The sequence below is a fragment of the Ochotona curzoniae genome, unplaced genomic scaffold (genome assembly GCF_017591425.1).
Source record: "Ochotona curzoniae isolate NIBS_2020 unplaced genomic scaffold, NIBS_Ocur_1.0 contig_3622, whole genome shotgun sequence".
Taxonomy (NCBI): Eukaryota; Metazoa; Chordata; class Mammalia; order Lagomorpha; family Ochotonidae; genus Ochotona; species Ochotona curzoniae.
The window spans coordinates 19,810,807-19,837,708 of NW_024465926.1; the positions used below are offsets into that span (position 1 = coordinate 19,810,807).

The window sequence follows — 26,902 nt, forward strand, 5'->3', positions numbered from 1 at the left end:
GCTGCTGAGCTACCCCCACGCCTTGCTTATTTATTGTTTCTCACAGGCCATGCCCGGTCTCCTTTGGCTGAAAACTTGGAGGGCAGGTAGCAATTCGGGGAGCCCCAAATCGAAGTTCTCAGCCTGTCTCTTCCAATGGCCCTCGCCCGTGGCGCAGGCGCGAAGACCCCCTCCCCCCCCCCCCACGTTCCCTAGAGGCTGGAGAGCGGCAATTGGCCTAAGGCCGCCAAGTCAGGGTCTGGATTGGTAGTTGCTAGCAGGAGCCTGGTTTCTTCCTCGACTTCTGAAGAGCTCGCTTGTCATTGGTTAAAATCCGCGGGCGCCTCACGGTGATTGGGCAGGAGTAACGAGCGGGCTGCGGTCATTGGCTGATATTGGGACCCGCCCTCTTCAGGCGGGCAGCGAATGATGAAATGGGAACGGGGAGGGGAAAGGCCGCGACGTGAGCGCGCGACCTCCGGCGCCATTTTGTAGAGAAACAAGCGGAGTTAACCGAAGAGGGGGTCGAGGAGAGCCCGGAGTCGGGGACCCAGGAGTTTTCCTGTGTCCAACGCCGCCGGAGCCGCTTGAGGTTAGGCGGGCTGGGGTCAGGACGTGGAGTAGGCTGTCAGTGTCAAGCCTGGGAACGCGAGTGCCGGTGGGAGAAGGAATGGGGCCGGACCTGGGGCCATTGGGAGCGTTTTTTTTTTTTTTCCTTCCCCCCTCGAAGCTCTGGGGAGTACTAGGCGGCCGGGACAGAGAAATGGGGCGAGGAGGGAGAGGACGGACTCTTCCCTACGACTCGCGCAGGCTTTGGGTGTTGGGAAGGCGCTGGCGCGAAGGCGTTCGGAAGCCGAGATTAGGGTATGGGGTGAGACCCGGGGTGGCCCCGTGTTGGGGCCTGCAGGCGTCCGAGGTGGCACTTGGAGGGTTCCCCGGACCTCGCTTCGCTCGGGCTGTACCTTTCTCAGAGTCCTCAGGACTCCTCAGCTGCTCCTTTCTCTTCCGGCTCCCAGACGGGTGCAGGCTCCCCCGAGGCCTAGATCGACGGGGCTTTGCTAAGGCTCCCTGGTTCCTTTCCGCGTCCGAGAGCAGCCGCTCCGTCTCCCCTGCAGCACGTTGTCAAAAGCCCCTGGTGTTTCGGGTGTCCGCCGGTGGGAGGGGCGGGCGGGAGTGAGCACTTCCTTATTCTTGCCACAGGTTTTTGTTCCACTCGCGCGCCGCGGTGCTTACGGTTGCGCCGGAGTGCCCCCTCCCTCGGCCCGGTATCGGGGCGATAGTGGCGGTTCTGCTGGCCCGAGCCCCAGCACTTAGAGGCCTCACGGCTGTTGTGAGAGATTGCTTTTGGCCCAACACAAAAACCCTTTGCCCGGATCACCCTTCTGCAAGGAACCCCCAGGAGTGTGCTTTTGTAGGTAGGAATATACACGATGGCTATGGCCCTTCCTAAGTGTTGTTTTAAACTTTATGGGAAGTGAACTTCTCGCCTGAAAGCCACCCAGTCCGAGGGCTCACTTCCTAGGACTGCAAAGAAAAGTGCTCCCGTGCAAAACTGAGTAAATCTAATCTTCGATCCCCTGTGGCTACTTGTGAAAAAAAAATTATTTTTTTGAGAAGTGATGGATTGAAATTCTGTTAACAGCATGGGATAATTCCTGATGACCACAGTGGATAGGACCCGGGGTACAGGAATTTAAAAAAAACAAACGGCAACAAGGGAGGGGGGAGTAAAACACCAGGAAGTAGGTCAATCAGATGGGCTATATGGTAACAGTTTAAATAATTGTGTTTTAGGAGCACTGCAGATTGTTACCTTGTTTAAGGAGAAGGTGGAATGATACTACATAAAAGTTTTAGGCAGCTGGCTTTGCAGCTTGTTGATGAAAGTTAGGGAAAGTTGTACTCGGAATTCTTTATCGGGAATCAAGGCACCAAGACCTGACTGATAACGAATTCTTTTCCTACCCAAGTTATAGTGCAAGTTTTTGTGACATTGCTAAAGGGAGATCGGTGCCTGGCTTGTTTATGTATTCACTTTGTGGGATCCTTGGGTTAGTTTTTTTCCCTGCATTTGAATTTTTTAAAAAAAATTTCTATTTCTACTGGAAAGTCAGATATACAGGGAAGCAGACGGAGAGAGGAGATCTTCCATGCACTGATTCACTCCCCAGGAGGCTGTGCTGATCTGAAGCCAGGATCATGGAGCTGAATGGGAAGCGGGGCACCCACTTGGGATCCTGGCGCGTTCAAGGCAAGGACTTTAGCTGCTAGGCTGCAGCACTGGACCCAAACTTTTTTTTTTACCATGGCTTAAAAGCCTTGTGTCTAGCATGCTGAGTGCTGTAACATACCTGTATATAGGGTTAAGCCTTAAAAAGAAAGCAGGAAATGCTAGCTATCTTAAGAATCTTATGCCTTAAAGCCTAATTTCAAATTATCCTTGGCTTCCTAAATGGCTGCAGTGGCCAGCTGCTTCCCTGTCTGCTGTATGGCTGTAAGAGCCCGAGGACACGGGCAGTCTGGCTGCTTTCTCAGGCATGCAGGCGTGGAGCTGGATAAGAAGTGGAGCAGCTGGGACTTAACGCAGTGCTCATGGTTCCCTTGGGATGATGATGCCACAAGCCATGGCCATAGCACCAGCCCTGTTAATGTGTTTTTGGTGATTCTATTTAATTTATTTATGCTGAAAAAGCAGATTTTTACAGAGAGGAGAAGACAGATCTTCATTTTGCTGGTTCACTTCCCAAATGACCGTAGCGATTGGAGTTGAGTTGATCAAAGGCCAGGAGCTTCTTTGGGGTCTTCCACTCAGGTGTAGGGGCCCAAAGCTTTGGGCCAGACCCTCTGCTTTCCAGGCCACAAGCAGGAAGTTGGAAGGGGAGTGGAGCAGCCAGGACATGAACTGGCGCCCGTATGAGATCTTAGTTCTTGCAAGGGAAGGATTAAGCAATTGAGCCATTGTCCTGGGCCCTTGATTCTGATCTAGGTATGAGAACCTTGCATTTTTAAAGGTTGATTTATTTATTTGAAAAGCAGGGTGACAGATACTGATTCATTCCTCAGACGGCCTCAGTGTTGGAGCTGGACCTGGCTGAAGCCATGAACCCCAAACTCCACTTGGATACCCCTGGATATCCCACTTGGGAGGCACTTGGGCTGTCATTCTTTGCTTTCCCAGGTACATTAGGTAGCTGGATCTGAAGTTGGAGTTGTTGCTTTAATGTGAGCCCTTGATGTTGCAAACAGTAACCATCACCGCACAGATCTGTCCTCCTCAGTGCTGCAGAGGAAGTTAGTTGTAATAATTCTGAGTGAGTCACCCTTGTGTGTGTGTGTGTGTGTGTGTGTGTGTGTGTGTGTGCTCACACACGCTTTAATACATTAACAAATGTATTGCTGATGAATTTATTTTGAAGGATGCTTAACTGAAAACAACAGTTAGAGTTAGGGGGCAGGGATTGTTCATCTGATAGTTCACTGTCCAGATGGCTACAGTAGCTGCAGCTGCATTGGAGGCAGGATAGTCCAAATGGTGCTCATATGGAATTCGAGCTCTGCAGGTGTGTCACAACACAAGCCCCAATTTTAAATGTGTTTGAAAAAACAGCAGGGACAGACCAAAAAGTCTTCTGTTTGCTGCTTCATTCCCCACATGACAACACCTGGAGCTCTGCCTGGCCAATGCCCAAACATGGAATTCCATCGTAGCTAATGGGGAGTAAGTGTCCAAAGGTGTGAACCGTTCTTTGGGACTTTTCTAGACAAGAGCAGGAAGCAGAATCAGAAGTGGAGCGGCTGGGACTTGAACTGGTGCTGATTTGGATGCTTGCTAGACATTGCAGGCTGAGGCTTAATGTTGTATGCCACAATAATGGCACCTAGTCTAGCTTTTATTTATTTTAAAATATTTTTATTGCAAAGTCAGATATACAGAGAGAGACAGAGGGTAAGATCACTTGTCTCAAAGTGAACACAAAGGCTGGAGCTGAGTCTATCTAAGCCAGGAGCCTGCAGCCTCTTCAAGGTTTCTCATGCACGGGTGCAGGGTCCCAAGGCTTTGGGCTGACCTCAGCTGCTTTCTCAGGCCACAGCAGGGTGCTGGATGGGAAGAGGGGCTGCCGGGATTAGAATTGCAGCCATATTAGATCCTGGTGCATCCAAGGTGAGGACTTTAGTCACTAAGCTGTCATGCTGGGTCCCGGCCATCTATTTCTTTTCCCAGGGCATTAGCAGTGGAATCAAAACGAGCAGTTGCACTACACTGGTGCCCATATTGGATGCTGGAATGTCATGTATGGCTTGAGCAGTTCTTCTACTGCTGCACTTCTGAATTTGTTAGCATTCCGGCCAACTCTTGTCTAAGTGCCTGGTCCCTAACATCCATGTGGGAGATGGAATTCTGGGCTCCTGGCCCCTGCCTGAGTCAGATCTGGCTCTTGTGGCCCTTTGAGGACTGAACTGTTTAGTGAAATATCTCCTTCTCTGTTTACTCTGCCTTTCAAGTAAGTAAGCAAAAAATTTTTATGCTTTTAAAAAAAAATTTAAAATAAGATATACATAGCCAATAAGAGACAAAGAGGAAGAGCCAGAATGACCAAGCTGGTGTGCCCCTGAAAGCTTATGAAAGTGGGAATTTGCTTGACACAATTTGTCATATCTGTTTACACTGTTGGGAAGTTAATCGGAGATTACACCTTTATTAGCCAGATGTGACACCAGCAGCCCCCCAGTGATACTTGGAGGCTGTGCTGGGAAGTGATATCCAAGGGATTTCCTAAAAATTTATTTATTGTTTAAGATTTATTCATTTTTATTGCAAAGTTAGAATTATAGAGAGTGGAGGAGAGACAGAGAGGAAGATCTTCCGTCCGATGATTCACTCCTAAAGTGACCGCAATGGCCGGGGCTGAACCAATCCAAAGCCAGGAGCCAGGAACTTCTTCCAGGTCTCCCATGTGGGTGCATGAACCCAAGGTTTTGGACTGTCTTCAACTGCTTTCCCAGGCCACCAGCAAGGAGCTGAATGGGAAGTGGAGCTGCCAGGATTAAAACCAGCGCCCATATGGAATCCTGGCATGTTCAAGGCGAGGACTTTAGCAGCTATGCCACCATGTTGGGGCCAAAATTTATGTATTTTTATTGCAAAGTCAGATATACAGAGAGGAGGAGAGACAGATGAAGATCTTCTGTCCATTGGTTCACTCCCCAAGCAGCTGAAATGGCCAGAGCTGATCTGATCAGAAGCCAGGAGCCAGGAGTTTCTTCCGGGTCTCCCATGCAGGTGCAGGGTTCAAGGCTTTGGATCATTCTCAACTGCCTCTCCAGGCCACAATTAGGGAGCTGGTTGGGAAGCGGGGTTGCTAGGATTAGGACTGGCGCCCATATGGGATCTCAGCATGTGCAAGGCAAGGACTTTAGCTGCTAGGCTACTGTGCCAGGCCCCAAGGGCTTGTAAACATTAAAAATCACATCCTGGGGTCCAGCACAATAGCCTAGTGGCTAAAGTCCTCATGGTTGTGGCAGGATCTCATATGGGTGTTGGTTGGTGTTCAAGTTTCTCCACTTCCCATCGAGCTCACTGCTTGTGGCTTGGGAAAGCAGTGGATCATGGCTCAAAGCCTTGGGATTCTGTAGCTGTGTGGGAGAACCCAAAGAAGTTCCTGGCTCCTGGATTCATCTCCATTTAGCTCTGGCTGTTGCGGTCACTTGGGGGAATGAATCAGTGGACTGAAGAGCTTTCTTTGTCTCTTGTAAATCTGCCTTTATGACAAAAATAAATGAATCTTGAAAATGATTACATCCTGTTTGCCACAGGCCTCTGGAAAAGTGGCAGCAGGAGGGAGGGAGAAAGAGAAACTACAGACATGGTATCATAATCAGCAGCTTTTTTGTTCATCCTGATGGTTCCAGCAGTTGTGTTGCAGGTGGTCAACCTTCCCCTCATCCTCAGATCAGCACTCGGTGAACTACAAAGTTCTCAGACAACCCTGCGAAAATACAAGTATTTCCATACCTTTATCACTGCCTTTACTGCGCAGTTGGCCATTTCAGAGCTGGGGAGTTTCCATGCATCCGATAAGGCTCGCAGGGTAACTCTGTGAGACAGTAGTGTCCGACATCGAGTTGACAAGAAGCATCATGCCAGCTTCCTGCTTGCTGTGACGTACTCCTAGGCCTAAGCATGCTGAATTACAGAGAATTCCTCACAGTTCCCCTGTCATCACAGCTTTCCAATTATTTCTTCCTTTTTATCTCTCCTGTATGGTTTCCACAGTGTGTTTTTACTGTCAATTGCCACAAGACCAGTTTTGGTCAAGTTTAACTGTTTCCAAAAATGTATTTGGTGGCCAGTAGGCTATTCCTCTATCCCTTTAGTGCTGGCATCATCCTTTATGGGTGTGGGTTCATGTCCTAGGTACACCAGTTCTGGTTGAGTTCTGCTTGTGGCCTGGGAAAGCAGCAAAGGATGGCTTCAGTCATGGGGCCCTTGATCAAAATCAGGAAGAGGCACTTCAAAAGAAGAGGTCAGGCAACGAATCACATCAGCTGAAGCCGCGTGTGAAGCCGGTAGCACTGCCTGTGTCAGTGGAAGCCCTCCTCACTTCCACCTTGGTAAAATGAGCTCCCGGCAAGCCTGCCCTCACCTGGAGAACTGAGGCCTTGCTGGGGGCACCTGTCCTATTGGACCTGCTCACCTGGCCAGCCCGAGGGCTGTCGGAGCCAGATGGAAAAGATCCAGGGGACAGCCTAAAAGCTATTTAAGTATTTAAATTATTAAAGAGCATTCCCCCACCGTTGCCCAGGTTGGGAGGCTCAGAAGATGATTCTGGCTCTTGGCTTCAGATGAGCTCAGCTCTGGCATTGAAGCCAATTGGGGTGTAAACTAGTGGATGGAAGATAATTCTCTCTGTAAATCTGTCTTTGATGTAAAACTGAAATTTTTTTTTTGAAAGGAAAGTTAGAGCTCTTACATCTATATGTTGGATTATATTCAAAAGACCACAGCATCTTGGCCGTTCCGGAGCCAGGAACGTCACACGGGTGGGAGTGGCCAGATCCTTGGGCCAGGCTCTGCTGCTGCTTACACGGATTAGCAGGGAGCGTGATCATCTGGACTTGGCCTGCTGTTCACATGGAATTCTGGTGTTGCAGGCCAGCCCTAAAACTATACCACAATGCTTAGCTATTTAAAACTTTCTGGTCATTTATTATTTCACTGGCTGTGCTTGCCTGTGTCTTACATTCTGACTCAATACCTCGTAAAATGCTTCAATTAAAGTAATATGCAAGCTGCAGTCATTTGTAGTTTGCGGCTGGGGACATCTTTCAAGCTCACTTAGGTAGCAGGTGGTAGGCTTCAGATATTTGGGAGACAGAAGTTCATTGCATATCGTATCTCTTTTTTTAAAGATTTATTTTTATTGGAAAGTCAGATATACAGAGAGAAGGAGACAAAGAGGAACATCTTTTTGATGGTTCACTCCCCAAGTGGCCACAACGGCTGGTGTTGAGGCAGTCCGAAGCTAGGAGCCAGGAGCTTCTTCCTGGTTTCCCATATCGGTGCAGGGTCCCAAGGCTTTGGGCCGTCCTCGACTGCTTTCCCTGGGAGGGAGCTGGAAGGGAAGTGGAACAGCCAGAATTAAAACCAGTGCCCATATGGGATCCTGGCATGTTCAAGGTGAGGACTTTAATTGCTACACTATTGCACCGGGGCCTCCCAAAAAATCTTTTAAAGAAAGATTTATTCATTTTACTTTTGTTTAAAATTTTATTTATTTGTAAAAATTTTGGTTTTATTGCAAAGTCAGATATGCAACTAAGCCCAGCACTCCTTCAGTAGTGGTGATGACAGGGCTATGTGTTGTCTTCTGATTGGTCAGCTCCGCTTTAAATTGGTCTGGGATGGCTGTTCCGGTGAGTACTTGGCGCCACCTAGGGGCCTTCCTTTCAGCCTGTGCTCAGGTCCGCTGGGCTAACATTTCCACCTCCTTGGTCTTATCTGGCTGCTTCCTGCTGAGAGGGGACTATGACTTGTGGAAGGTAGGATCCCAGAGGACCTGATTGGAAAAAAAGTGTAGGGGGGCATGTGAGTGGGCCGACCAAAGGGGGCATGGGAAAAGTTCCAAGTGGAGGAACATCTGATTCATTGTGACTCGGGATGCTTCCTGAATCCGATCTGTTGTTCTCTTTCTGTTTGCTGCATGATCTGTTGGATGTGGTTACATTGGGCCGTATCCCAGGTTCTGCTGCTGTCTCTATGGCTGGGAAGTGGCACCAAGTTCTGGTAGATGGAGGACTCTGGACATGAACTCCTTAAATCCCTTCTGGATCTTCCTGTCCAGTAATTGATTCTCTGATGGGCACAAGGAGGTGTGACTAAGGAGTCTAGCAGCATTAGGCATGGTCAGGATGGCTGATAAGATCTGGTCCACTGAGGTTGGTGTGAGTGTGGGTGGTTTAGAAAGTCAGATGTACAGAGAGGAGGAGAGATAGAAAGGTCTTCTGTCCGCTGAATGATTCCCCAAGAGGCTGCAACGGCTGGTGCTGTGCCAGTCTGAAGCCAGGAGCCTGGAGCTTCATTGGGGTCTCCCACAAGGGTGCAGGGTCCCATGGCTTTGGACCACCTCTCTTGCTCTCCCAGGCCACAAGCAGGGAGCTGGAAGGGAAGTGGAGCAACTGGGGTGTAAACTGATGCCCATATGGGATCCTGGCACATACGGCATGGACCTTAGCCATTAGGCTGTTGTGCCTTGCTGGAGACTTTTTTTTGTTGAAAAGGCAATCTACAGAGTGGGGGAGAGACAGTAAGATCTTTCTTCTGGTTCATTCCCCAAGTGGCCACAGTGACTGGATCTCATCTATCTCATCTGATCTCATCTGAGACCAGGAGCCTCTTCAACGGGGCTTTGGGCCATCTTTTGCTGCTCTCCCGGGCTGTAAGCAGGGTAATAGAGCAGCTGCGATGCATTCTGGCACCCATTGCTTTGCATGGGGAGGATTAGCCAATGGTGCCATCGCATCGGGCACAATTCTGTGCTCTGAAAGCTTGTCCCTACATCCCTTACTGGTTCATTTTTGTTTGAATGTTTCTTTTCCACTCACCTTTTTTTTTTTTTAAAGGTTTATTTATTTTTATTACAAAGTCAGATATACAGAGAGCTGGAGAGATAGAGAGGAAGATCTTCCATCTGATGATTCACTCCCCAAGTGAGCGCAAAGGCTGGTGCTGTGCCAATCCGAGGCCAGGAGCCAGGAACCTTCTCCAGGTCTCCCAAGTGGGTGCAGGGTCCCAAGGCTTTGGGCTGTCCTCGACTGCTTTCCCAGGCCATAAGCAGGGAGCTGGATGGGAAGTGGAGCTGTTGGGATTAGAACCAGTGCTCATATGGGATCCCGGCAGGTTCAAGGTGAGGACTTTAGCCGCTAGGCCACAGCTCCGGGCCCTTCCACCCACCTTTAATGCCGAGCTTCCTCAGGACTCTGCAGGCCCTTTTCATCCCTGTCCTAGTTTTCGTTAGCTATCTCAGCTCTGTGTTTGAATGTCAGGCCTGTGTTGCAGCACATTTACTTTGCTCCAGACTGTAAGCATCTGTAGGCTTGCTCCAACCTGTACCAGATTGAATTGTTTTTATTTTTGACTTTGTTTTTTTTTTACAATTTTTAAAATTTATTTATTGGAAAGTCAGACATACAGAGAGGAGAGACAGAGATGAAGTTCTGTCTGATGATTCACTCGCTAAGTGACTGCAACAGCTGGTGCTGTGCTGATCCGAAGCCAGGAGCCAGGAACTTTCTCCACGTCTTCCTTGCAGGTGCAGGGTCTCAAGGCTTTGGGCTGTCTTGAAGTGCTTTCCCAGGTCACAAGCAGTGAGCTGGATGGGAAAGCGGTGCTGCTGGGATTAGAAGAAGTGCCAGCACCCATGTGGGATCCCGGTGCATTCAAAGCAAGGACTTTAGCTACTAGGCTACCGTGCTGGGCCCTCTACTTCCTTTTCTAAGCCATTATTAGGGAGCTGGATCAGAAATGGAACAGCCAGGACTTGAACTGATGCACATATGGGATGCTGTTGTGGGCCATGGCTTTACCTGCTGTGTCACAATACCCGCCTCTTCATTTTTTTTTTAAAGATTTATGTTTATTATTTTTTTATTGGAAAGGCGGATATACAGAGAGGAGAGACAGAGAGGAAGATCTTCCGTCCGATGATTCACTCCCCAAGGAGCGCAACGGCTGATGCTATGCTGATCCGAAGCCAGGGTCTCCCACGCGGGTGCAGGTTCCCAAAGCTTTGGGCTGTCCTCAACTGCTTTCCCGGGCCACAGGCAGGGAGCTGGATGGGAAGTGGGGCTGCCGGGATTAGAACCAGTGCCCATATGGGATCCCGGGTCTGCAAGGCGAGGACGTTAACCACTGCGCCACCGCTCCGGGCCCCGCCTATTCATTTTTAAAAGATTTATTAATTTAGGGTTGGCGTGTGGCATATTGGGTAAAGCCACTGCAACGTTGGCATCTCATTTGAGTGCTAGTTTGTGTCCTGGCTGCTGCACTTCCAGTCTCACTCCCTGCTAATGTGTCTGGGATAGCAGAGGCAAAGAGCCTGGGTGCCTGGGCTCCTGCACCCATTTAGGAGGCCCTAAAGGAGCTCTGGAGTCCTGACTTCAAACCAGTCCAGCTCTGGCCATTGTGACCTTTGGACAGTGTCCTGCAGATAGAAGACCTCTGTGCCTCTCTCTGATTCCACCTTTCAAAGAACTTGAAAGAAAATAAATATTTAAAAATAATCTATTGATTTAAAATACACACCTGGGAGGGAATGAGAAAGGGTAGCAGGAGGGAAGAGAAAACCTAGCAACTCCATTTGGAGTAGCAGGGGCCAAAAGGCTATTGATCACTGCTTTTTCTTATTTTACTGTGGCATCAGGCTGCCCAAACATCCACTTGCTTGCTGGATCACAGTGTCTGTTTCCGTTTCTTGGCTCTTATGAATAGTTTTCAGTTGACATGGGGCTGCAATTTTTAGCCCTGCCAGCACTTTCCTTGGAATAGGCATGATTTATCTTCAGCCTTTTTTTTTTTTTTGTAAGAATAGTTTATTTTTATTGCAAAGTTAAATATACGGAGAGAAGTGACAGAGAGGAAGATATTTCATCTGATCATTCACTCCCTAAGTGGTCACAACAGCCGGAGGGAGCTGAGTCAATCTGGAGCCAGGAACCTGTTCCGATTTTTGAGTTTCCCACGTGGGTTGCAGGGTCCCTAAGGTTTAGGCTGTCCCCGACTGCTTTCCTAGGCCACAAGCAGGGAGCTGGATGGGAAACGGGCTGCTGGGATATGAACCGGCGCCCATATGGGATCACAGCACGTTCAAGGAGGGGGCTTTAGCCACGAAGCCTTACAATTGTAGGCGCCTTACAATGAACAGGCATCTTTTTTTTTTTTTTTTTAAGATTTATTTATTTTTTTGGAAAGGCAGATTTACAGAGAGGAGGAGACAAAGAGAAACATCTTCTGTCTGATGGTTCACTCCCCAAGTGGCCGCAACAACCTGAGCTGAACCAATATGAAGCCAGAGGCCAGGAGCTTCTTCCTGGTTTCCCACGCGGGTGCGGGGTCCCAAAGTTTTGGGCCGTCCTCAACTGCTTTCCCAGATCACAAGCAGGGAGCTGGATGGGAAGTGGAGCTGCTGGGATTAGAACTGGTGCCCGTATAGGATCCTGGGGCATTCAAGGTGAGGACTTTAACCGCTGTGCTATCATGCTGGGCCTTGAACAGGTATCTTGAGACTCTCAGACTTCTTCCACTTTGTGGTTTAATGGATAAATCCTCACCTTGTAGGCTCTAGGATGCCCGTTCATAGCCCAGCTGCTCCACTTCCCATCTAGCTTCCTGCTTGTGGTCTGGGGAAGCCTTGAACACTGCACCCATGTGGATGACCTGGAAGAAGATCCAAGCTCTGGCTTCAGATCAACTCAGCTGAAGCTGTTGCTGACATTTCAGAAGTGAACCAGAGGATGAAAGATTGTTCTGTCTCTCCTCTCTAAAACTGATCTGCCAGTCCATTAAAACCTTTTTTTTTTTTAGTTTATTTTGCGGCCAACATTATGTCATAATGCCAGCCTCTCTGTTTCTTCTAAATCTCCTTTCCAATAAAAGATAAATCTTTAAAAAATGAATTTTGTTTGAAGGGCAGAACTGCAGAAATCTTCCATCTGTTGGCTTACTTTCCAGATGTTCTGCAACAGGTGGGGCTGGATCATGCCAACGCCAGGAGCTCTGTCATGGTCTTCCTTGGAGCAATAGGGGCCCTAGTTCTGTTGTCTTCCTGAGTGCATTATCACAAGGGTGTTTGGGAAGTAGGGAAGCCATTACCTGACTGACATTACCTTTTTCTTTTTTTTTAAGATTTATTTATTTTTCTTGGAAAGAGATTTACAGAGAGAAGGAGACAGAAAGATCTTCCATCTGCTAGTTTACTCCTAAAGTAGCCACAACAGCTGAGGCCGGGTTGATCCAAAACGAGGAGCCAGGAGTTTCTTTTAAGTCTCCCACATGGGTGCAGGGTTCCAAGGATTTGGCCTGTCCTCCATTGCTTTCCCAGTCCATAAGCAGGAAGCTGAATGCGAAGTGGAGCAGCTGGGACAGGAACTGGGGGTGCTGGCTCATGCAAGGCAAAGATTTTAGCCACTAGGCTACTAGGCTGGGCTCTTGAACTGGCTTTCTTTTATGGAATTTGTCATGGTGCTGAACGCTGTGCCTTAGCCTGTTGTCCTACAGTGTGTTATCTATTTTGTTTCCCCAGTGTTTGGAAGATTATGTTGGTAGAACCTTTGGTTTCCATTTGATGGTATGTTAAAAAGTGGAAAAATAATGTGAAAAGATAAGTTTATTTTGGTGAAGGAAATTTTTGAAACCAAGACATTTTTTTGTAATTTGCAGTTTTTTTTTTTTTATTGGAAAGCTTGAATTGCAGAGAAAAGGAGAGACAGAAAGATATTCCTCCTGCTGGTTTACTCCCCAGTTGGTCGTAGGGGCCAGAGCTCAGCCAATCTGAAGCCAGGAGGCTATAGGCCTTCCTCAGCTGCTTTCCCAGGCCACAAGCAGGTTGCTGAATGGGAAGTGGAGCAACTAGGACACAAACCAGCACCCGTATGGGTACGCTGGTCCAAGCAGGGGAGAACTTTAGCCACTATGATATGGTTTAGCTGTGGTGCTGCTGGCCCCTGTAATTTGCATTTTATACAATTATTTAGGGTCTGACAAGATAGCATAATGGTTAAAGTCCTCACCTTGAACATGCCAGGATTCCATATGGGCTCAGGTTCTAATCCTGGCAGCTCCACTTCCCATCCAGCTCCCTGCTTGTGACCTGGGAAAGCAGTTGAGGACGACCCAAAGTCTTGGGACCCTGCACTTGCTTGGGAGACCTGGAAGAGGCTCCTGGCTTCTGGCTTCGAATTGGCACAGATTGCGGTCACTTGGGGAGATATTTCTCTGTCTCTCCTCCTCTGTATATTTGCCTTTGTAACAAAAATAAATAAATCTTTAAAAAAAAGTTTTGATATTTCACCCATTGCGCTCATTCACTGCCCAGAGGAACAGTGTGACAGGTAAGATTATCGCAGACTGAAACCAGGAGCCTGTAATTCTTCCCATCCTGGGTAAGAGATCCAAGTGCGTGGGCTGTGTTCTGCAGCTTTTCCAGACACATTAGCTGGGTACTGGTTTAGAAGTGAAACCACTGTTACATGAACCCATGTCCAGTGCCCCTATGGGATGTCAATGCATCAAGCAGCAGTTTAATTTACTGTGCCATACTGTATCATATGTATTTTCATAAATATATTAAGAATTCTGAAATTAATACTTAATTTTCCATAAACTTTGTGAAGATCCTTCATGAAAAAGTAAGACAGCATATTCCTTTTTTGATTTATTTATTAGGTTGACATAGGAGAGATTCTTCATCAGCCATCATTCACTGCCTACCAGCATGATTAGGAGTTGAATCAGAAGTGGCTGATTGGGATTTTAGCAGTGATTTGTGATTGAGATGGGGATTCTGCCAGGCAGACAGCAGTCTAATCCTCTGCTGCAGAAGGACTTCCCCTGGCCTGGATTGTCCTGTGGGTCCCCTCTCAGTAGGGAGCTAAGTTAGAAGGAATTCCTAAGCATCCTGTCATTGTGACTGGTTTGACTCATCCTGTCTTGGTTTTCCCAAGGAACTTTGAGTGATGCAGGCAGGAGTTTGACTTTTGGAGTTCTCAGTGGCCCTAAAACCAAACATACATTGTGAGGTACAATTTTGAGACCAGACTGATTGTAACCTGACAAATACAATGAACAATTGGGTCTTGTAAGAATTAAGTGCTTTCCAATACTGTGTTTATAGATATCATTTTGAAATGATAAAAATGCTTCTAGTATTACAAATTGTCTTGCTAAAATGAAACTGGGCGGGGTGATACTGTTTTTATACTTGATGTGTTTTAACTTTGAACCTTGGCTTGCTTTATCTTGGTTGAGATACATTATTTTGAAGATATTTAGCACTAAGCATTTTGGATGTGAAGTCAAATGAATGTTATTTAAGTCCATTTTCACCTAATTTACAATGATGTGGTATATGTATATTTTTTAAATCAGGTGCCATGTTTCATAACAGAGTAAGACCCCTGGTAAAGAAGAACTGAAGATATTGTACAGAAAACAGATATAGCCTCATTACAAAGAAAGCATTAACCTGCCTCTGAGGTGACTAAAGGGGAATAATGGTGATTTTGCGCCGGGCTCGGCCGCCTGCTTCCGCCCCAACCAGCAATGAATCTTGACTCGCTCTCGCTGGCCTTGTCTCAAATCAGCTACCTGGTGGACAATTTAACCAAGAAAAACTACCGAGCCAGCCAGCAGGAAATACAGCATGTGAGTAAACCAGTTATAAAACATTACTATTAAAGGTATGAGTGAGTATGCCATGGATGGAAAGTTGGAAGCTTAGGAGGGTGGGTGTCATGGGGTAATTTATAAGCACTGTTGGTTATCCCTGCCTGTCATCACTTTACTTTCTTGTTCTGCACATTTCGTATAAAGGGAGTCACACCATATATGGAGTCTTTTCTATCTGCCCTATTTCATTTAAACCTGTGTTTATTTTTTTTAAGACTTATCTATTTTGATTGGAAAGTAAGATATACAGAGAGGAGGAGAGACAGAGAGGAAAAGCTTCTGTCTGTTGATTCACTCCGCAAGCCGTCACAAGAGCCAGAGCTGAGCCTATTTGAAGCCAGGAGCTTCTTCCAGGTCTCCCACATGGGTGCAGAGTCCCAGGGCTTTGGGCCGATCTCGACTCCCTACCCAGGCCACAAGCAGAAGAGCTGGATGGGAAGCGGGGCTAACAGGATTTGAACCTGTGCCCATATGGGATCACAGTGTTTTCAAGGCTAGGACTTCAGCCGCTAGGCTATCGTACCAGGCCCTCTTTTTTTTTTTTTTCTTAAAGAGATTTATTTTGCAGAGGGAGAGACTGAGAGAAATTTCCCATCTGTTGGTTCACTCCTCTAATGGCCTTAGTGTCCAGAGATTAGTATGAACCTGGCAGACAGATGCTACTTCCAGGTTTCCAGTGTGGCTGCAAGGAGCTGGATCAGAAGTGATGCAGCTGCTGTGAAAACCAACACTTGGGTGCTGGTGCTGCAGGCAGGACATTAGCCAACTAAGCCACAGCTTTTACCCTGTGTTGTTTTGTAAAAGATTTATTTACTTTAGGGCCCGGCGGCGTGGCCTAGCATCTAAAATCCTCGCCTTGAATGCCCCAGGATCCCATATGGGCGCCGGTTCTAACCCTGGCAGCTCCACTTCCCATCCAGCTCTCTGCTTGTGGCCTGGGAAAGCAGTCGAGGACGGCCCAAAGCCTTGGGACCCTGTACCCGTGTGGGAGACCTGGAAAGAAGTTCCTGGCTTCGGATCAGCGCAGCACTGGGCATTGCGACTCACTTGGGGAGTGAATCATAGCACGGAAGATCTTCCCCTCTGTCTCTACTCCTCTCTGTATATCTGACTTTGTAATAAGAAATAAATAAATCTTAAAAAAAAAAAAGATTTATTTACTTTGAACGAGAGATGAAAAGACAGAGAAGGGATATTTCATGTCCTGCTTGGCTGCAGTGGTGAATACTGGGCAGGTGAGAGCCAGGAGCATTATCCAGGTGTCTCATGTGGGTAGCAGGGAACAATTTTCATTGCTTTGCTTTCTAGGGAGTTGGAAAGGAAGTAGAGAAGCTAGGACTAGAACTGGTGCCAGTGCAGGGGTGCCAGTGCTGCAGGTGGAGGATTAGTACTCTGCCTGACATAGTAAGGATATGGATTTGATGGGAAACAACTAGGACTTGGGGCAGTACATGTATGGGATTCTGGCATGGAGGTGGCAGCTTTACTCGTTCTGCCAGGGCATTGCTGCCCTCTCACCCTCTCCCGGACCATTAGCAGGGAGCTAGATTGGAAGTTGAATGGCAGGAACGTATGAAATGCTGGTTTTACAGGCCAGTGCTTCACTGACTTTGCCACAGAACTAGCCCACATGAGACCTTTGTAAACTTCATGCATTTTGCAAAATACGTCAGTAGTACATTTTAATAACTTTTTAAATTTTTTTGTTTTTATTCTTTTGTAATAATTGTTCTTAACGTAATTTGTTTGAGATCAAGTATATTTCCTTTTAGTCTTGTGAGTTATTTAAACAACACTGAAATTTCCAAATCATTTGGCAGTTTTGTAAAGTTTGGTGTAACTACCAGATTTCTTTAGTGAGCTACTTAACTGCATTTTTGGAGCAATATGTGAGTTTTTCCTTATCCTCATGAACACTATTTCTTGTCTTTGATTTTTAATCATGCTACTGCAAAGACCTTCTTTGTAGTCTTAAGTTATAGTTAATGTGTTAAACATTTTTTCATATGCTTGAAAAATGTGAATCCTTCTCTGGTCTTTGGTAATCTTGATTGTAGGTTTGACTTGTGGAACAAGTTAGTCTTTATGCAAATTTAATAGTATGTTTTTGTACATTAGTGTTTTTTATTCCCTCATTTATATCAAATGGATCATACATAAACTCTATAAAGAATTAGATGATTTTGGGCCCGGAGCGGTGGCGCAAGTGGTTAAGGTCCTCGTCTTGCACGCCCCAGGATCCCATATGGGCGCCGGTTCTAATCCCGGCAGCCCCGCTTCCCTTCCAGCTCCCTGCCTGTGGCCCGGGAAAGCAGTTGAGGACGGCCCAAGGCTTTGGGACCCTGCACCCGCGTGGGAGACCTGGAAGAGGCTCCTGGCTTCGGATCGGCATAGCATGGGCCGTTGCGCTCACTTGGGGAGTGAATCATCGGACGGAAGATCTTCCTCTCTGTCTCTCCTCTCTGTATATCTGCCTTTCCAATAAAAACATAATAAAAATAAATCTTTAAAAAAAAAAATCTAAAAAAAAAATTAGATGATTTCATGAGTAAGTTCAGAATACGATGGTTATTAGAGCCTGGCAAGGTACTAGGATTAGGAAGTTGATGAGTACTAGCTTACATACAGGTACATAAGAGTAAGGAGTTCTGGGAGTCCTACAGTGTCATAACTAGATGATGCTAATATTACTGTTTATTATTTAAAAAATCTTAGTTTATACATTTTAAATGTTTTCATTACAAATAAGTGTTACATTATTGAAGAGATAAATAATTTGTTCTAATTGGAAAATACATGTTGTGTACATGTGATATGACATTAGATAGGGCCTGGTGCGATGACTCAATTGGATAATCATCTGATTGCTAAGCACTAGGATTCTTTATGTGTACAAATTCATGCCATGGCTTCTCTACTTCCTCTTCAGCTTCCTGTTTATTGCCTAGGAAAGCAGCAAGGGGTGGTCCAAACCCTTGGGACCCTGCATTCATGTTTAAGACCCAGAAAAGGTTCTTGGCATTATATAACACTCAGCTCTGGCCATTGTGGTCATTTGGGGAAGGAACCAGTGGTTCGGAGATGTGTTTCTCACTCTGTACTCTGCCTTTTCAGGAAAAATAAGCCTTGGGGGAAAAAAAAGATGTTGCATGATATTCCAGTATGTGCAGTTTGGAAGGCAGAATGATCCCGGGCGTGCAAGGCGAGGACCTTCCATTTGCTAGTTTAATCCCTGAATGGTTGCAACAGGTTCCCTGTACCAGGCTGAAGTCAAAGCGGCCGTGTAGGTGGAAAGCAAATACCTGGGAAGTCATCAGCTGCCTTCTCAGGCATGTTAGCGGGGAACTGGATTGGAAGAAAAGCAGTCAGGACTCTGAGAGAATCAGTCCCGCCAATGCAGCTACTCACTTCCTTGTCCTATACCACAATGCCAACCACTATAATCTTTTTTCTGTATGATTGGTGGCATATTATATTCTGTCCTTCCTTCCTTCGTAACTTACCAGTTTATCTTGGAAATTATTATTATTTTTTTAAAAGATATATTTTTTATTGGAAAGGCAGATATACAGAGAGAAGGATCTTCCATCTGCTGGTTCACTCCTCAAGCGACTACAATAGCCAGAGCTGAGCCAGTCTGAAGGCCGGAGTAAGGAGCCTTCTACAGGTCGCCTAAGCGGGATCAGGATCCCAAGGCTTTGGGCCATCCTCAGCTGCTTTTTCAGGCCACAGGCAGAGAGCTGGATGGGCAGAGGAGCAGCCGGACAGGGATAGGAACTGGCACCAATATGGGATCCCAGCACATGCAATGTGAGGACTCTAGCTGCTAGGCCACTGTGCCTGGCCATGAAATTATTTTTTTAAGGATTTATTTTTATTAGAAAGGCAGGTTTACAGAAAGAAGGCGAGACATACAGAGAGGAGGAGAGATGGAGAAGATCTTCTGTCCCCTGATTCACTCCCCAGGTGGTTGTAATGGCTGGAGCTGAGCCCATCTGAAGCGAGGAGCCAGGATCTTCCTCCAGGTCTCCCACATGGGTGCAGGGTCCCAAGGCTTTTGCCATCCTCTTCTGCTTTCCCAGGCCACAGGCAGGAAGTTGGATGGGAAGTGGAGCAGCTGGGATATGAACTGGCATCAGTGTGGGATCCTGATGCTTGCAGGTGAAGATTAGTCATTGAGCCATCACTCCAGCCTAAAAATCATACTTTCCAGTGAATTCTTTATCTCTTGAAAGAGTTATAGAGAGAATAGAGGGTGAGTGTAAGAGGTTGATCTCTACGTGCTGGTTAGCTGCCCAAATGGTGGCAGTTGTCAGGGTTGAGCCAGGCCAAAGCCATGAGCTTCTCTCTGTGTCTCCCATGTGTGCAGGGGCATAGGACTTGGGCCGTTTTCCTTTTCTTTTCCAGGTGTGTTAGCAGGTGACTGAATTGGTGTAAAGTTGGTGATATTTGATCCATAACCTGTATGGGATCCTGGCAGTAGGGATGATGCCCTGTCACAGCCCTGATCGCACTCAGTAGAGATTAAGCTATGGGAAGTTCAGGAGACTATATAGCCTGATTTACTACTTGTTCAGCTTATCACATTAATCTGGCAAGCCTGCAGATTGCAGTTCTACAGTAAATAATAAGCAGAAGTGGTTTGATAGTGATAAGATGTATGGAGAAGAGAAAAACAATGTAAGAGGAAATGAAACTTTTAGAGATGATCGTTATAAAAGCTTCAATGATGATGACTGTAGCAAAGCAGAATACTGTGGACTGTGGCACTTCAGGCTAAATCCTCCATCTGTAATTGGTGACATTCCATATGGTCACCACGCATGGACCTGAGGTCTTGGTGTCCCCAGCCTATGTCAGATGATGGAGGAAGCTCCTTGTGCCATTTTTGATCTGCTCAGATCTGGCCATTGAGGTAATTTTGGTAGTGAACCAGTAGATGGAAGACTTTTCTCTCTTCTCAGAAATCTCTTTCAAATGGAACTAAATTAAAAAAAAAAAAAAAAAGAAAAAGTAAAACACCAGAAGGAAGGGGGAGAAGAAAATATTTGTAGTTGGGATCTTTGCAGTGAGAAGGGTTGGCAAACCTGTACACGTGACAAACGCAATGAAATTAATGAAGCTCAAGATGAGCAGTTGAATTACTGAAACAGTATAACTGCTTGGGGTCTGCCATGGAGGCTATTTGTAGTTCTGTTAGAAGCTAGGCAATATGGAATTGTTTTAGCCTTTTTTTTTTTTGAAAGCTTTGCATTGATACACATATTTGCTACTGGGTTTTATTGATATACGTGTTCACTCAGATGCTTCATTCATTGTATAGGCTTTTTTTTTTTTTAAAGATTTATTTTTATTATTTTTTATTGGAAAGGCAGATATACAGAGAGGAGAGACGGAGAGGAAGATCTTCCGTCCGATGATTCACTCCCCAAGTGAGCGCAACGGCCGATACTATGCCGATCCGAAGCCAGGAGCCTCTTCCAGGTCTCCCACGCGGGTGCAGGGTCCCAAAGCTTTGGGCCGTCCTGGACTGCTTTCCCGGGCCACAGGCAGGGAGCTGGAAGGGAAGCGGGGCTGCCGGGATTAGAACCGGCGCCCATATGGGATCCCGGGCGTGCAAGGCGAGGACTTAACCACTGTGCCACCGCTCCGGGCCCTGTATAGGCTTTTTTTGAAGATGTATTTATTTTTAATGAAAAGTCAAATTTAGAGTGAAGGGGAAATAGAAAGATCTTTTATCAGTTAATTCCCTCCCCAGTGGCTGCAACATTCTGAGCTAAGCTGATCTGAAGCCAAGAACCAGGAGCTTGTTCCATGTCTTTCATGTGGGTGCAGGGTTTCAAGGCTTTGGGCCATCCTCTACTGCTTTCCAAGGCCACCAGCAGGGAGCTGGATGCGAAGTGGAGCAGCTGGGATAGGAACTGGCGTCCATATGGGATCTTGGCACATGCAAGGCGAGGACTTTAGCCATTAGGCTACTGTGCTTGGCCCGCTTCATTGTATAGTTACTGGTAGTTTTAATTTTTTTCTTCATTTTGTCTACAGCTGTACTGCCCTGAATATGCCCAATCTTGTTGTTAGAATGTTATAAACTGTAAGAGACATTTAGATAATTATTATTTCAAAATGAACAGTTGATGTAAATTGAAATTCTTCTCTGGAGGTTAAATTTTTTTCTTGTAATCTCTTGATGCTTCTCCAATCCCTGAATTCTGTTATAATATTTATTTTCTTTTCAGATTGTGAATCGGCACGGTCCTGAGGCAGACAGGCATCTATTACGCTGCCTATTTTCGCATGTGGATTTTAGTGGCGATGGTAAAAGTAGTGGCAAAGATTTCCATCAGGTATTTTGGAACTTGTACAGTAAATGCACATTAACATTTTATTTTTCAATTGTATGTAGCAAAACACAAAGGCAGATAGGGGACAGAAAGCTCTTACTTGGAAGACTAAATGTCTTTCCCTTGGCCTTGTGGTTGGTGATTCTACCTTGCTTGTTAAAGCTGGAAATGAGACCTGTTGACGAGAACAGGGATGAGGCCTTCTTTACACATAGTAGGGAGCGAGGAGATCACGTGTTCTGGATTCAGTCTCTTTGGTGTGATTTTCAATCTGGTCATGAATTGTCATATTCTTAAAGAACTTTGCGCTATTGATCCTGCTTTTTGGAAGTTTTGGCTTAGCATTTATCTGTAGTTAATGGGTTCCAGATGGGATATTGTTGTTAATAAATATAGTGATTTAATGTTCTGAGAACCTCTGCTTCTGTTTGTGCTAGCTAAAGTAATGATAGCACAATTATTTATTCATTTATTGTTTTATTTTATTTTTAAAGACTCAATTTCTGATCCAGGAGTGTGCGTCGCTGATTACAAAGCCAAACTTTATCTCGACGCTGTCCTATGCCATTGATAATCCTTTGCACTATCAGAAGGTTAGTACTGCATTTTGGTAATCTTGTGCTTATGTTCCCTTTTCTTAATCATGTGAAGGCCTTATATTGTAATTTCATAATAAATGTCTTCTGTAAGATTTATTCATCTGACAAGTACTTATTATCTTTGTGTGTCTCATCTCACATACACCCACCTACCTGCACCCATCCACCCACCCCTCATTGGCTGGATCACCACTCAGATGGCCTGGACTGGGTGAGGCTAAAGCCAGGAACCCGAAATTTCATCTAGGTCTCCCAGATGGAAGGCAGAGGCCCAAGTACTTGGACTGTCTTCTGCTTTCTTAGCAGGGAGCTGGATTGAAAGTGGAGCAGCTAGTGCTCTGATGGGTAACCTACTATATCACATTGTGGCCCCAATAGTAGGTCTTTACTTTAGAATTTTTTTTTTTAGAATTTCAAGTAGATATTCTTGGGAGTGTTTTGAGCTCCTGACCAAAATCACAAGACAGTTCATTTGACAGTAAAAAGAGTTTTACTAAAACCAAATGATGTGTAGATTTAGGCTTGTCAGTTCCAGGATATGATATGTTGTTTCAAGCACCAGTATAGAATATGTTCCGTATAGACTTCATTAATTGAGTAAACAGATTGTTTGAATAACTTTCAAAATTGAGATCTTGTTTTAAAGTAAAACTTAATCTATTTCAGAGTTTAAAGCCTGCACCCCACTTATTTGCCCAGCTGAGTAAAGTTCTCAAGTTAAGCAAAGTACAAGAAGTAAGTGATTTAAGAAGAAATACAAGCAAAACTAAAATTTATAACAGCTAATTGAACACTTTGATCATTCTAACTCCTTGTTTCAGGTAATTTTTGGCCTTGCCCTCTTGAATTCTTCAAGTTCAGATCTCAGAGGTTTTGGTAAGTCCTTTTTCCCTTAAAAATGTTATGTCGAAGTTAGTCTGTAAAATATGTGTCCTCTTGAGCCTTGGGCCACCATTTTCTTTTTTTCCTTTTACAATTTTTATTTGAGAGATTAAAAAAAAGGACAGACACCCAGAGATGGCTACCTCCCATTGTTCACTTCCCTAGGTGCTCATAGTGATTGGAATGGTGGGTGGCTGGAGCCAAGACCTCAGTCCAAGCCTTCCCCATGGGTGGCAGAGACTCCCTTACTAGATGGTGTTCCTGCTGCCTCCCAGGGCCCTGCTTTTCAGGAATCTGAACACTGATGTGAGACATGCATAACCTAATTGCTAAAAATATACCACTGCAACTTAGAACCATTTAAGCACACAGTTAAGTTGGTGTTGAGTGTATTTACATGGTTGTATGACATCTGTGGAACTTTTTTAGAAATATGTTTTTTATTTATTGAAAGAGAGGAGAGAGGAGAGAGGGGCAGAGAGCATTCATCCACTGATTGATGCCCAGTGGCCTACAACAGCTGTGGTTTGACCAGGGCCCATAGCAACTGCCAGGGACTTCTTCTTTCTGGGTTTTAAATATGGGTTCATCAAACCCAGTTACTTAATGTATCCTTTGCTGCCTCCCAGGCCTTTAGAGGGAGATTGTAAAATAAGTGCAAGGGCTGACACTTGCATTGAAGTTGAGTGTCCCAAGTGGCAGCTGAATGCCTGTCTCTGGAAACTGTTCGGTTGAACAGCTGATTGCTACCCATGCTGTGTTCCCACTAGTCAGTCTTGGAACTTTACTGCAATAGAAGCTGTAGTGAGCTAAACATTGAGTTGTTTTACAGTATCTGACTTTGTCCTGTACTTCAAGAATAATCTGTGCTTTTTTGTTTGACTTGTAGCTGCCCAGTTTATCAAACAGAAGCTTCCAGATCTTTTGCGTTCTTATATTGACGCAGACGTCAGTGGAAATCAAGAAGGTGGCTTCCAAGATATAGCAATAGAGGTTCTACACCTCCTCCTCTCCCATCTCCTTTTTGGGCAGAAGGGAGCCTTTGGAGTTGGACAGGAACAAATAGACGCATTTCTTAAGACACTGCGCAGAGGTAAACAAAGCATTATTATAGTAGTACTTGTCATGATTTCTTTGGGTGATCAAAATATGTGACAAAAATATTTTAGGTTGTAATTGAAGACGATGATTTGTATTTCTGATGTGAAGTTTGTTTATTTGTAGTTCCTTAAGAACTTTTTTATTGGAAAGGGAGAATCACAGCTAGCAGGATAGAATTGCTAATGACTTGGGGTTTTTTTTTTGTTTGAAATTTGAATTTGTGAAGTTGAAATATTCTTATCAGCTTGATGCAAATTATGTCAACTTTGAATATAAAATTGTGCAAGAATTAAAATTCCTTAGCTTTTAGATATTTTCTATTAGTGTACCTGTTTTATGTAATCTTTTTCCTTCCTCAGATTTTCCTCAAGAACGCTGTCCTGTGGTGCTTGCACCACTCTTATACCCTGAAAAACGGGACATTCTAATGGACAGGATCCTGCCTGATTCTGGAGGGGTAGCTAAAACCATGATGGAGAGCTCCTTGGCTGATTTCATGCAAGAAGTGGGCTATGGCTTTTGTGCAAGGTTAGTCGTAAGACAAATTTAACATAGTTCTTGACTTCAGTCTGCCCTATAACTGGCTGTTGTAGGTATTTGGAGGAGCAAGCCAGTAAGAGAAAGATCTCTTTTGTTATTTCTTCTTTTGCCTTTCAAATAAATAAAACTCAAAAAGGTTTTTTTTTCCCTTAAAAAAGTATTTTTTCAAAAGATTTATTTGTTTTTATTACAAAGTCAGATATACAGAGAGGAGGAGAGACAGAGAGGAGGATCTTCTATCTGATGATTCACTCCCCAAGTGGCCTGAACAGCTGGTGCTGTGCCTGTCTGGACCCAGGAGCCGAGAACTTCCTCCAGTTCTCCCACATGGGTGCAGGATCCCAAAGCATTGGGCTGTCCTCGACTGCTTTCCCAGATCACAAGCAGGGAGCTGGATGGGAAGTGGAGCTGCCGGGATTAGAACCGGCGCTCATATGGGATCCCGGCAGGTTCAAGGTGAGGACTTCAGCGACTAGGCCACGCCACCAGGCCAGTATTTTGTTTTTGACTACTAGAAGCATAGTGTGTAAACATGTGTTTCAGTCCATTGATTTCTAAAATGCTTCAACAGGGAAGTCTAGGCCAGGGCAGACCAGCCAGGGTAAGCCCAAATACATGGGCTGTCATCTGGTGCCTTCCTGGATGTCTCAGCAAGAAGATGGATAAGGTTTGGACGAAAGGCAGACAGAAATCTCTTCCATCCACTGTTTGACTCCTCAAATGTTGACAATGACTGGAGCTGGACTGATTTGAAGCAGAGGCCCAGAGCTTCCTCTGGGTTTCCCACACAATGCAGGGCCATCCTTTGCTACTTTCTCAGGCCATAAGTAGCCAGCTGAATGGGAAGTAGAATAGCTAGAATACAAAGCATTGCCTGTATGGTATCTCAGCATTTGCAAGATACAGGGTTTGCTTCTTGAGCCATTGTACCCAGTCCTAGCCAGTTTCTTATGATATTGGTTCCCAGCTGTGCAACTGTAAGAAAAAATGAAGCTTAATATTCTGTTTGTGTTAGTGAAACTGTGGATTCCACAAAAGAATTAATATTGATCATTGAGTTTAGTAACATTTTCTCAAGTTGAGCTTTTCTGTTTCAGCGTTGAAGAATGTCGCAATATAATCATGCAGTTCGGTGTTCGGGAAGTTACAGCTGCCCAGGTTGCAAGGGTTTTGGGAATGATGGCTCGAACTCATTCAGGATTAACAGATGGTATTCCATTACAGGTTTGTGGAATTCTGCTGGTATAAACTGAGTTAATTTGTTATTCTTATTTATTTAATTTATAGTTGTTTTCTCAGAGTTGAACAGGCTAAGAAGTTGGACTTGTTTAATTCACTGTTTACTTCTGCAGAGTATCTCTGCTCCTGGCAGTGGTATCTGGAGTGATGGAAAAGATAAAAGTGATGGAGCGCAGGCACACACCTGGAACGTAGAAGTTTTGATTGATGTTCTCAAGGAACTGGTGAGTACATTTAGGGTTTTTGATTGCCAATAATGTTGTAACTTAGCCCATGGGAAGCAGATTTTGATAAAGTTGCCCAACTTGAACCAAGTGTTTGATGATGGTTCATGCTGTTGAGTCACTGCCACCCAGATTCAAGGAACTGCTTGAGTTCCAGGTTCCTTTCTGGCGTGAACTCAGTCTTGGTTGCAAATATTTGGGGAGTAATAGAGAAGATGGAATATCTTTTGTCTTTTTGATTTTCATTGTCAAGTTAGATGAAAGTACTCTAAAAAATGCATTACACCCCATTGTTCATCAAGTTTCTAAGCTTTTTCTGTGTTTCTGTAGAACCCAAGTTTGAATTTCAAGGAAGTAACTTATGAACTGGATCATCCTGGATTTCAAATTCGTGACAGTAAAGGGCTTCATAATGTGGTTTATGGCATTCAGAGAGGCTTGGGCATGGAAGTCTTCCCAGTAGACCTCATATATAGACCCTGGAAACATGCAGAAGGCCAGGTAAGTGAATGGAGCTAAGTTATAAAAGGGGAGAGAAATGGAAGTTATTCTTTAACATAGTCCCGGCTATCCAGCAATGGAAGCAAGTTTGCATAGAATTAATATTATGAACTTAGTATAGACTATTATAGTTTATTATGGATCCCTTTGAGCTATAGTAGTAAATATTTTTCCAGCAATTTAATAATGCTTATTTCTAAGGTCATTTCCTTGACCTTGTTTCTTTTCTTTCTTTTCTTTCATTTTTCCCAATGAATACTTAAGGTTTGTATAGGAATACTACGTTTCCATTAACCTTAAGGTTGAGATTGTTTATAATTGGAATTTTTGTAATATTGCCAATTATTTGATAGGAAGGATGTTCTTTTGTTCCAGCTCTCTTTCATTCAGCATTCCCTAATAAATCCAGAAATCTTCTGTTTTGCTGACTATCCCTGTCATACTGTTGCCACTGATATCCTAAAAGCACCACCTGAGGATGACAATCGGGAAATTGCCACCTGGTAAGCTGTTGAGTCATTTCTGCTTTTTAAAAACAAGGAATCTAGTAAT

General features: G+C 45.1%; 1 protein-coding gene across 10 annotated transcripts in view; it reads left to right on the forward strand.

The window, feature by feature from the left end:
* The first annotated feature begins 457 nt into the window (after positions 1-457).
* The window catches only part of CNOT1 (CCR4-NOT transcription complex subunit 1), a 69,760-nt gene continuing 43,315 nt past the window's right edge, over positions 458-26,902 (forward strand). For 7 of the 10 annotated variants that reach the window (XM_040982607.1, XM_040982611.1, XM_040982615.1 and 4 more), the window contains exons 1-12: positions 460-571; positions 14,621-14,896; positions 21,160-21,267; positions 21,759-21,857; positions 22,530-22,598; positions 22,685-22,739; positions 23,635-23,838; positions 24,206-24,374; positions 25,484-25,610; positions 25,739-25,849; positions 26,180-26,350; positions 26,726-26,853. In XM_040982607.1, coding sequence (XP_040838541.1) covers positions 14,795-14,896; positions 21,160-21,267; positions 21,759-21,857; positions 22,530-22,598; positions 22,685-22,739; positions 23,635-23,838; positions 24,206-24,374; positions 25,484-25,610; positions 25,739-25,849; positions 26,180-26,350; positions 26,726-26,853 — 1,343 coding nt within the window. In that variant the 5' untranslated portion in view covers positions 460-571; positions 14,621-14,794. Of the gene's footprint in view, positions 572-14,620; positions 14,897-21,159; positions 21,268-21,758; positions 21,858-22,529; positions 22,599-22,684; positions 22,740-23,634; positions 23,839-24,205; positions 24,375-25,483; positions 25,611-25,738; positions 25,850-26,179; positions 26,351-26,725; positions 26,854-26,902 lie in introns of all 10 variants that reach the window. The other 3 variants (XM_040982613.1, XR_005884132.1, XM_040982608.1) reach the window with 3 other exon arrangements.